This window comes from Condylura cristata, unplaced genomic scaffold (assembly GCF_000260355.1).
Source record: "Condylura cristata isolate star-nosed mole 26May11 unplaced genomic scaffold, ConCri1.0 scaffold00020, whole genome shotgun sequence".
NCBI lineage: Eukaryota > Metazoa > Chordata > Mammalia > Eulipotyphla > Talpidae > Condylura > Condylura cristata.
Genome location: NW_004567121.1, coordinates 6409871 through 6421463, shown reverse-complemented (window position 1 = coordinate 6421463; position 11593 = coordinate 6409871). Strand labels below are relative to the sequence as shown.

General features: G+C 44.9%; 2 protein-coding genes across 2 annotated transcripts in view; one reads left to right on the top strand and one right to left on the bottom strand.

The window, feature by feature from the left end:
* Positions 1–1682: 1682 nt before the first annotated feature.
* Positions 1683–3705, top strand: LOC101634092 (chymotrypsinogen 2-like). Its single transcript, XM_012727339.1, has 5 exons — positions 1683–1732; positions 2132–2210; positions 2560–2740; positions 2828–2961; positions 3544–3705. Exons 1-5 carry the CDS (start codon positions 1683–1685, stop codon positions 3703–3705), a joined length of 606 nt encoding a protein of 201 aa, XP_012582793.1.
* A 3464-nt stretch (positions 3706–7169) lies between these two features.
* The window catches only part of SLC9A2 (solute carrier family 9, subfamily A (NHE2, cation proton antiporter 2), member 2), a 68678-nt gene continuing 64254 nt past the window's right edge, over positions 7170–11593 (bottom strand). The window contains exons 10-12 of the mRNA XM_004686182.2: positions 10567–10698; positions 9431–9521; positions 7170–7788 (exon numbers count right to left, since the gene is read on the bottom strand). Of these exons, the coding sequence (XP_004686239.1) occupies positions 7418–7788; positions 9431–9521; positions 10567–10698 (594 nt within the window). The 3' untranslated portion in view covers positions 7170–7417. The remainder of the gene's footprint in view (positions 7789–9430; positions 9522–10566; positions 10699–11593) is intronic.

Genomic DNA, 11593 nt, shown 5'->3' with positions numbered 1-11593 from the left:
CCCCTCCGCGTGGTCCTACACTCTCAAGATGGGTGGTGTTTAGGAGAATGCGGCACCGACTGTTTGAAGCCCCACTTTACCTATTTCAAAACGGATCAGAAAGCATAAGGAACTTGCCGAAGCTTTCTGGTATTAAATCCAGTGCTGTGAATAACATTTAGTCTTATCAGTCTAAGAGGAATTAGAAACAAAGAGGATGTCATTTCTTCCTGCAGGGTGGGAATCTTGCCCTGCATTTGACAATCTCAACCTCAAAGTTCTCCTCATTTTCCCAGTTCTGAGAAGAGTGCCCTTCTGTCCACCCAAGTCAGAAACTGGGTCTCCCTGGGCTGTACTACCCACCCAATAGAAGGATCTAGTTCTCATTGAGCTCAATGAGAGTGTGTGTGTGTGGGGGGGGGTGGGGAGTGGGGAGGAGGCCCCTGGACAGCCCACGGGCTCATGCTTGTTTCATAACTGCCTGTTCAAACCCAGGGGCCAAGCTTCCTGTGGTGAGAGGCCTGGGCCCCATCTCTCCCCTCCTTGATGATACTGCCCAGTGGTTTGGAACCGTTACCTGACCAACTAGACTGCTGTCCTGTGCTCTCTGACTATGAGCTAGTCCGTGCCCAAACCTTGTTCGGGCATTGCTGCTGCCCCCAGGGCGGGGATGAGGAAGCCCAGTGTCCCAGCCCCTTCCTTTGGCTGCCAGTCAAAGTCTGCCTAGTTTGGCCCACCATTACTCCTGCCTTGACCCATGTTCAGCGATGGTCAACAGCTTCTGCTTTCCCAGCCTGGCCAGTTGGGCACACCCCCAAGAAGAGGTGACAGCACTTCCAGATAAGGCAGGAATATAAAGGGGGAGCCCCAGGTAGGCTCCCTACACCTCCCTGTCTGCAGCACCATGGCCTTCCTCTGGCTCATCTCCTGCTTTGCCCTCCTGGGCACAGCTTTTGGTGAGTACAAGGGCTCACTTGGGCTGGGAAGCCAGCTCCCTTTTCTCAAGTCCCCAGGCCAGCAGGGGTGGCAGGAGGCCATAGCTCAGAGTTCAGCCTTGCCTGGTAAAATGAGCCCCGAAAATCTCTCTCCCTATTGAGCCTCATGGCCAGTCTCTAAAATGGAGAGGCTTACAGGATTGGACCAGAACAGTTAACGGACTCTAAGAAGGATGAGCAAACTTTCCTGGGGTTGTCCCGAGGCCTCCTGAGCACAGAAAAGAAGTGTTCAAAGGAACAGAAGCTTCTCAGACAATCAGTGGTTCTTGATTAGGCTCAGATGGCAAGTGCTGGCAGGTGTTTTAAATCACCTTCACCAGCTCTCTCTGTGTGAGGAATAGAGCAGCTCTGTCTTTGCTGCTCTTGGGATTGTAGCCTGAAAGCAACTCTGGCTGGGTAGTGACTATACGATCCCCATTTGCTCAAGGGTATCTGCGACTCAGGATGGTTAAGGGAGGCAATGGCTGCTGGGTTCAAGCCACAGAGTCCAGTCTCCCGCCCATACTTTATGCTGGCATTGCCTTGCCTTTGACATATTGGCCTGTCTGTGCTGAAGCATTTGGCAGATAGTATTCCTGGATTCCAGCAAACCTCAGGGTTCAGGAGACCCAGAGTCAGCCTGACCTATACCTCTTCCCCATATTCCACCCCCAGGCTGTGGGGTCCCAGCCATCCAGCCCGTGCTGAGTGGCCTGGCCAGGATTGCCAATGGGGAAGACGCCGTCCCTGGCTCCTAGCCCTAGCAGGTGTCCCTGCAGGTGAGAGGCAGTCTGAGCCCCAATGGGCTCACTCTGGGCTATAGGCTCACCAGGTGGGGGCTGCTGCCCAACTGGGTGAGGCTGGTGTCTGGCCAGGACTGAGCCTCCCGCAACTAATCCTTTAACTCTTTGGTTTCTCACCTTCCTTGTACTGGAAATGTGTAGAAAACACCAGTCCCGCCCTTCTCCCAGGGTGGTTTGGGAAGGAAACACTCAGCAGACAGCAATGTCCCTGGCGTGGTTTCCTGAGTGTCCATGCCTGGGCAGCACCACATGGGCATGCACACGGGCCAAGGCACACATGCACACTTGCACACTCACATGCACATACATGTACCCTGCAGCCCCCTCCGGGACTCTCACCTCACAATAGGCACCCATCCTTTCTCTGGCCTCCAGAACCTCCCACTGGGTGGTAGCCGGAGAGTTTGACCAGGCCTCAAGCGCCGAGAACATCCAGGTGCTGCAGATTGCCCAGGTAAAGTGGCCTCAGGTTGGGCCTCCCGTGGGGTGGCCCTTCTGAGTATCCAGCTAACTCGGCCGGGCCATGAGGCCCATGAACCCACCACGTAGGCTGGACACCACAAGCCTTCCCCATCACCACAACAACCATGATGGAGCAAAGCAGAGGGGGGTGGGGGTATGGGAGGGCCCACGCTGAGGGGGGTCTGCCCTCAGCACGAGGTCTCAAGTCCTGCAGCCCGGGAAAGAGCTCGGGGCTCAACAGCCATTGTCCACAGAGGCAGCAAGGGGAAGCCCGAGTCCTAGTCCTGCCCCTTGCCAGTTCCTCCCAGACCCCAACTGAAGCTGTCCACCCCTCCCCCCAGATCTTCAAGAACCCCAAGTTCAACATGTTCACCATCAACAACGACATTACCCTGCTGAAGCTGGCCACCCCCGCCCGCTTCTCCCAGACCGTGTTTGCCGTGTGCCTGCCCAGCGAGGCTGATGACTTCCCCGCCGGCTCCCTGTGTACCACCACGGGCTGGGGCCTGACCAAGCACCCCAGTGAGTGACCCGCAGCGGGCCAGGTGGGCAGTGAGCGGGGCCGGGCAGGCGCACCCACAGCTGCTCACCACTCGCCTGCCCTTCCAGATGCCAACACCCCCAACAAGCTGCAGCAGGCTGCCCTGCCCCTCCTGTCCAACGCTGAGTGCCAGAAGTACTGGGACAGCAAGATCACTGACCTCATGGTGTGTGCTGGAGCCAGCGGTGTGTCCTCCTGCATGGTACGGCTTTGGGCTCTGCTGGGGCCCCCGCCCTCCCATCATGGGTGAGTCCAGGCCAGGGTCTTGGCAGAGAGAGGAAACGAGTCACAAGCAGGCGCCTTGGCGGCCCTCCCCTCCCCTTTGGCAATCCTGCCGGAGTGGTGTGGCAGGCAGGGTACCGATGGGGGTGTGCTGACCTCAGCAGACGGGTGCCAGAGTGACGGCCCTGGTGTCAGAGCCCCAGATGACAACATTTCACTGATGGCACCATCTGAGCAAATGGACCTCCTGGGATAGAACAGTGTGCAGCAGTACATGGGCTCCAAAAGGACTCCCCTGCCTGGTCCAACATCACCTCCCACCCTGCTTTCTTCTGATCTAGGAAGCTAACATCATGAAACCATTACTGTGGGACCCTACACCGAGTGACCCAGGGGCACAGACCACAGGAGTGGCTGCGTGTCTTTCGGAACGCCCCTAGTATTCTTGTACCCAACATAAGTTGCTGTCCATTTCCAGTCTGGGCAGGGAGACAGCATCCAGGGTCCCTGGGCCAGGCCACATGGGCTGCCAGAGATGAATCCCCACTCCCCTCTCCCACAGGGTGACTCTGGCGGCCCCCTGGTGTGCCAGAAGAATGGCGCCTGGACCCTGGTGGCCATCGTGTCCTGGGGCAGCGGCACCTGCTCCACCTCCAGCCCCGGGGGATATGCCCACGTCACCGAGCTCATGCCATGGGTGCGGGAGATCCTGGCTGCCAACTGAGCAGTCTCCACGGCCACTGCTAAGCCTGCTCCCTGAAGCATCAATAAATAGATTGAAGCTTTAGCCATGGCGTCTGTTTCCCAGTCTCCAAGGCTGCATCCTGTGGGCATCTCGTCTGCTCATCTTGCAGTGGCACATGATTGTGCCAGTCACAGGTAAGGAGGATGATACTGGTAGGAATTCTGAAGGGAAATGTCTTTTTTTCTTGGACAAAATGTTAAGCTGCTTGGCAGCTGTTACTCAATGTTCTCCTTTTTCTCACAAATGTGTGGTAAGAAAAGAGCCTATCTAAAAATTGCACATAAAATATAGCAAGCTATATATTTTGCTCTGGAAGCAAAAATGCTAACTAAAAGTTCAGATTACCACACTGACTGATAAGCCTTTCGGGTCCAGGTTGAGGGATTCAATAGATAGCGTTGAAGCTTCAGCAGTGAAAGATCTCTTTCATAACTCTTCGTGAATATAGTTGTATACACATTGAACAAAATGTACAAAAAATATTACACATAAAAATGCCCATTTTAACATAAGCAGAATTTGGGCAGTGCCAAGAAATACATAAAAAAAAAAATGCTGAGTCACGTGCAGTAAATCCACTCAAAGCCCTGGATAGATTCATGGAAACCGATTTCCAAGTGAAATGATAAGCAAGCCAATTTTATCACTGCATAATTGATATAAACAGGATTTAAGTTCCTACAGTATATTTCTGGTCACAAAATCATCAGCAAATATATAAATAAAGACCCCAAACAGTTCTCTTATTCAATAGTCATTGGTATTCATTCACTCATTTCCCAGTCTTCTTACTCCAGGTCTGGATCTTGGGTGGTGGGAGACTTACCTGGTAGCTCAGAGTGCAAGGTAGGAACCTAGACAGGACGCCCTCTTCGCGGTAACACTCATGCATACATCACCCTGATTCCCATTGGGGCAATTTAGACACATCAATGTGTGCGCCTTTGGAACATGAGAAGAGACCAGATTACCCGGAGAAAACCCTCACAGAAGTGGTGCCGACCCACAAACTCCACCCAGATATTCCTGGTGGGAATCTATTTTGTTTTTCCTTATCAACATTTAAAACAAAATTAAACAATGTTTTCAAAGACCAGCTATAATAATATAATAAAGAACTGCTTGTTCTTTATATATATATATATAATACGTGCCCTTGTCCCATACACACATAGGAAACTATGCCCTCTCCACAAAGCTTAGTCAAAGATGAAGGGAATTTCAATGCAGATATTTTGGGGACACATACTTCAAGCATAATTGTTATCAATGACTAATAGTTTGCTATTAGATAACATAACTATTGCCACTGGTGGACTAGAGCATCACAAAGAAATAAACAGACTGTTCACTTGCAGGCAAGTCAAATCAAATTTGTTACAAAAGATATTGATGACACAGGAATGTTCCTCTAGAACTTAGTTTGGATCAAGTGCTGTTTGAAATGAAGGAGACACTTACAAAGGGCTAGAGACCCTCCCATATTATAGAAATGTAAATTGTTATGCTAGTGAGTTAGGTTTTCAACTCCATATTCTCTCCTACAGGGTACAGAATTTAATAATTTTATAAAAAAAGAAATAAAGAGAAAAAACTAAACAAATTCAAATTTATTTTCATTACTTTAGTCATTTAACAAATCTGAACAAATTTACACTGATAACATATATGTTCCTTTTTAGAAATTTACTCATCGAATTGTTATTTTAATGAATGAAACCTGAATATGGTTTCCTGTTTTAAAAGAAGTGATATATAGTTTGTTTTCTCCTACAGTTCCAGAAAGTTAAACTCTTGATAATCAGATATACATATAGTGTCTTAATAGAGAAAACCAGGAAATTTCCTTTAAAGGTAATTTTCCATTTCTGCCTTTCTTGTCAGATTTCATAACTTCTAACTTTTGAAAATTTATACTCTTGGTATTCTCAAAAATACACATCACATCTCTCTGTGAATCATATTCCTAAAATAAGTTTCTGAATTGAAAATCCGCTTTAGTTCTCTTCTGTAGGTAAAATATAAGTTTCATATAAATATTTACTTTTTAATAGAGGCGTTTGGCACAGGGTCCTCAGTATATAGTTTTTGTATTGGGTCTACATGGCTTTCCACTGATCCGCTTAGAGAGTTTGGGAAAGAAATTTGTGCTCTTCACGTACACAGACTTGTGCGTTTACCGTTTCTCTGTCTCACACTAAACAATCTAGCAATATTCCAAAATTTTAAAACATGAGAAAAGAGGGTAGATTTACTGCTGCAAGTTGCTGGGGCTAGAGGAAGATAGAGAGAACCACCGCTATTTCTCCGTACGGGATCATTTCATTTCCTTTACTCAGTTTTTTCCACCAGTATAGTATGTTCACTCATCTCCTCTAGCGTATCTCCAATGTGAACCCAGAAGACGACATCAGTAACTTGATTTCATATCTAATTCGAGACATTTAGTCTTGTTCCAGTCAAGTTTTAAGGAAAGGTTGCTCAGCAAAAATGACAGGACAATAAAACGTCCATTTCAAGAGACCAAGATTCAAATGTTAATTTTTAATGATTATGTTCTTTTCTTTTTGCTGTACTTTAAAAAAAGTAATCAGATAAGTGGAATTCATTGTACTATTAAGTATTTGAGTTATTACTTTATTGAGGGGAAAGAGGTAACAAATTACAGACTAGTGCAAAAATATAGAACCCCCACATTCTCCAAAGTGCTTCCTGAATAAAATGCAAAACCTGAAATCTCGGTCAACTTGTTAAACATTGGAGTACTGTTTCATCCTTGTTAAACATTGGAGTACTGTTTCATCCTTGTGTCCTTGGAGTATCTGACCTGGACTCAAAATTCTAGAATGTTCTACCGAAAAATTCAAAAGCAGGTGGGCATGATAGAAAATCCCCTCCATCCTTCTCCTAGTATTGCACAATATAAAACCTGCCAACCAGCTGTAAGCAGCATTGTCCCCTCTCCCCAACATCGCAGGAGGCTCACCTAGAAGGAACTTCATCAAAAGCTGCACCAAGCCTGTCACACACCCACAAAGCCTTTCTTTTTGCACCAAAGAGACAAGGAGACATGGAGTACAGGTGTCACCCCAAAATTCAAGGTAGAATGAGAAGCAAATGAAAAACCAGTTGAAGATCTGAATGTTTTCCTTAGTTGAGTCTTTGGTACTTGCATTCACGCTGTGATCTTTACAACTGGGCTATCAGGCTAGAGTAGGGAAGTGCCTTGAGCGAGCTGATGCCCCCCCCATCCATTACCCTTGAGACAGATGGTCAGAATATTTTTAGTGTTATTCACTTAAAAAGTGACAATAGATATATGTATTTCTCCATAAATAAAATTTGAGGCATATATGTATATATTAAAAATTTCACCAATAGGATGTGTTAAAAATTTCAAAGTTCTATCATTCAAGTTCAGTAAAGGCACACTTTTTTTTTTCTTTAGACCTGCAAAGAATACAACTGCTAGCAACAAGTCAATAAGGGCATTTGATAGGACTTTTTTTTCTTTGATTTTCCTTCTTCTTGGGATCAGCATTCCTCCCATTTATTAATGGCAAGACTCTACCACCCAAAAACAGTATTTAGATGCCTAGAACTTTAAATGGATTCCACTGTGTGTCAGGTTTCAGAATAAAAGACCACACCTAGGCTGGTGCAGTGACCAGATCTGCTTTGGCGATTCCCATTAAGGCTTCTCGCTTCCAAATCGGGGTTTCCGGTTGCCAGGCTCGGATGCTCTTCGAACCAGCCTGGGAGGTGGCTTGGGTGGGACACCTTCAGTCACACTGTCTTCCCGCCGCAGGCTAAAATGGCCTTTGGAGAGAAGTGGCTGCCTTAGCACACCTGGAGTCTGGGTGCTCCCCTCTTTGTTATGGGGAGCAGGGAGGGCGCAGGGCTGCCCTTGGCCGGAATCAACATTTACCTCATTCTTCCATTCCATTTTATATGTCTGAGGGGCTTTCTTTGAGAACTGTTCTGGCAAGAAGCGCCTTGCTCGTGGCTGCAAATTGAGGACTGTGGTCCCAGCATCTGTGTCTGAGTCACTGCTATTGCCACCTAGCACAGAGAAGAGGACAAGGTGAGCAAACATTTTAGAAAAAGGGTGCCACTAATGACTTGGTAATACATCCAGGGGTGCTGCAACTGCTGTGTCCTTGGGTTCTGGGGGCCGGTTAGGGGGTCAGAGGGCTCACTAACTTTAACTGAGATCTAAGCTTGTTGCATGATCTGTGTGCACTCATGTCTCCACATAGGTACTGTTACTAACTTTAGAGCGGTTACTGTATGCTGTACTCCACCGGGAGTATTTTTAAATGCATCCATCCATTTAATCCTCTCCATCATCCATTTTACACATGTAGCAACTGAGGTTGTTCATGCCTAAAACTCAAACAGAGCCCACCTGGCAAGGCAGCTGTGCTGACCTCTGTCCCCCAGGATAGATTCTGGACTCAGATCAGTGTCAGCACTATGGAATCAGCAATTATTAGGAAGATTCTTGTCTTGACTTGGAACCTCATATGCAATCTTGCTTATTCTTTTACATTTTCATAAAAGTACACCAATGTACACTTTCCAAAGGGAGGAAGCATGGCCAGATCTAATTGACTGCCAATGTTCAGGTCCCAGGACAACTGGTGGGGTGCTCTCCCACGGGTGAGGCTGCTGGACTGGAGCGCATTTTTGATGCCCCCCAGCGGCTAACATGACCCAATCCTACATAGGCAGCACTGTCTTTTAGTCCATTTTTCTCTCCCCCCATTTTTCATCTCACTGTCCATTGCCACCAGCCATCACCAGTCTTTCCTGCTCTTGGATAATTAAATAAATAATCAAGAAAAGGGGGTGGAAAAGGTTATACTTGTCATGTCTCATATTTAATAAAATGATGTTCTAACAGACTTCTCCTGAAATTCACAGAAAATGGCTTGGGCTTACATAAAGACTGCCATCAAATAAAGACATACTAGACTTTCTATCAGGTTTTAGTAGTTATAACCAGAAGTAAAATACATGGCTCCCGGCCCTCCCTGGTGGCGCAGCGGGTTAAAGCACAGCACTGAGAATCTAAAGCCACTTCTGCATGAGTTCGATTCCTGCCTGCCCCGGAGGTGACCACATGGCGTGGCAGACCTCCTGACCCGCCCGCTGCTCCCCTCAGCAGTGTACTTCGTCGATCTGCCTGTTCTGCTCCCCATTCTGTCTCTGGTGAAGCCTCTCGCTGCCCCTGAGCCTCTGGCCTGTACCCCCCCAGTTCTGTATGCACAAATAAATAAATATTAAAAAAAAAAACATGGCTCCCTTTATGAAAATATTGGAAGACCAGAAAGTCATGGCATTTTTTTTCTTTGACCACCCACTATAATAGATTGCTGTAAAAATTTAAATCCTTTGCAGATTTACAGCCTTCTCTTCACTTGTTCACTAACCACGTGATGATAACATTTGCTTTATTATATTAAATAGAATGATTTAATGATTTCAATTGGTCAGAGAAAATGACCATTTGAATTATTTATTATGTGCATAGAACTCCACTCAAAAACATTGCACTACTCATAAAAGGTCACTGTGTTATTATTTCAGACTAACAACCTATTGAGCTCATTATCCTTGATGAAGATGAGGTGGGATAGTTTTCTATTTTATAGACATTTATAAATTTATTTCATTTTTCTGGCCCAAGTGTATTCATTACCTGCATTAACAGTATTCTTTTTCTTCTGCAGCTTTTCTGGAAGCTTTGTATTTTTTGGTAAGGATAAATATCGGGAGGTGGAAGTAGAAGCCTGTAAAAGAAACAGAAAACCTTATTTAGGTTATGTAGATGTTATTATTATAGATCAGAAATTAAAAAATTCTATGGCAAACTAAAATTAAAATTTTAGTTCTTGGTTCCAAAACTACTTTGCAAGAGATTGTAAGGATGGGGCATGGAGTTCCAAGCAATAATTCTTTTATTTAAAATAACTCATTCTCTTCCAAAGTATACTAGAAATAAGTGGTAAGGCAAATGGAAACAAAATGAAATCACAAAATACTAGCTGTGAAAAGCCACTGGATTTTCTCTCCAATAAGCTACAAGAACCTCTATATATGAGCATGTGATAAAGAAAAAAAGATATAAAATCTATATATGTGGGGGGAAATACATGAAAAAATATAGCTAGTTCAAGTTTAAATTACTTTGGTAAGCTCTGAAAATAATAGGGGAAAAAAGTCTTACTATAGCTAATTTGCTGCCATTTCCAAAGCTACAGTCTTTAACTTTTAATTAGTAGTGTCATTTCACACATTAAAAAAAGATAATCTTGTACACCTATAAATACTTTGATCTAGGATGACCCAATACAGAATGTTATAAGAAGGCTAAATCAATTGTTTTAAAATGGTTTTCCTTGTCCACTGCCAATGCCTTGACCAAGTGAAGCACTGACCCAAATGCACTGTGAATTCTCCCCCCCACCCCCCCGGGCCTAACACCCTGACGTTTCAGCACAGCTGCTTGCCCGGCTTGGAGCTGCAACCCTCCCCTGGAATCTCTTATTTTCATAGCATTGCTAATATCACAGCTACTTTTCTTATCCTGTCTATTTCCAATTGCCTTTCTCCCACTAGAACATGAATACTACACGCGGTGGCATGTTTGTGTTTCTGTTCACCAATGTATTCCAAGTGCCACGACATTGTTGGGAATATAATAGCTGCTGAAGAAGCATCTGAAAAGACTTTGCAATTAGCTCCATCCCAGAGTCCTCCATTAGCAGAGCTTCTGGAACAACTGCTGGTTATTTTCTTGGAGGCTCTACCTCCCAGAGGCATGAACTCAGTTACCCTGCGCTCCCGGTTCAAGCTGTTGTCTTTCCTAATGCTTTCTCGCAAACTGTGCCTTCGGCGGATCAGAATTTCCTTGGCTTGTCTCTCACTTGTGTCAGTAGTCAGGTTGTGTCTGTTGTATGACAAAGTCTGAAATGAAAACACAAGGATATCTTACCAAATATCATTGTCTAGAAATTTTAAACCATTTGAACATGTTTCTTCAGTGCCTCAGCTAGACAATTAAGAACTAACATAACACAACAATTACAAAAAAAAGTCAAGCCTTTCAAATTTTAAAATTGTTTGTCTTCTAATAAAAGTTAGTGAATATGTTTTTTAAATTAAAAGTGTGATCTTGTTAAGTAAGAAAACATTCAGCACACACCATTATCCACCTTGTACATCTTTAGCCATCATTAGTAGCTAGAGATGCGTGAAATATAAGTCATCTTTATTCACCTCCTATTGAGTAGGAATTAATGGTGTTAAAACAAACCACTTTGAGCCACTTGGTGGTGCCATGTCCTTTTGCTTAACTAAAGAACATTTCTTTGCAATTGAGTTGTCAAATTGAAAAAGCAATTGCCACTGCTCTTAATGATCATGTCCCAGCATTCATTCGAAGCGGTAATTTTCTAAACTAGTGCTATATCTGGCATATATTTTTAGTTTTATAAATTATATAGAAATTTGTTTCTGAAGACTAGAATTGGTAATTGTGCTTGTTTTCTGGTAAAATCAATGAAGCTCTCTTGGGAATAGTTCTGCATTTAGAACTGGAGTAGGTTTGGTAGAGATAGGCTAAAGTCTATAGAACGAGGCTCGATCCCTGCTTTGGGGAACTTACTGCCTGAGGGAACTTAGATCTCTGAGTTGGGCATCTAAGAACAACAGAATAATATCAAATAATGAAATTATATGCTGACATTATGTTGAATGGTCCCATTTTAAAGGTAGGGCTGGGAAAATATACAGATTGTTGGATACAGATTAGTTATAGGACACCGTGGGGCATTTCGGGTAGAGCCCAAAAGAGGGCAAC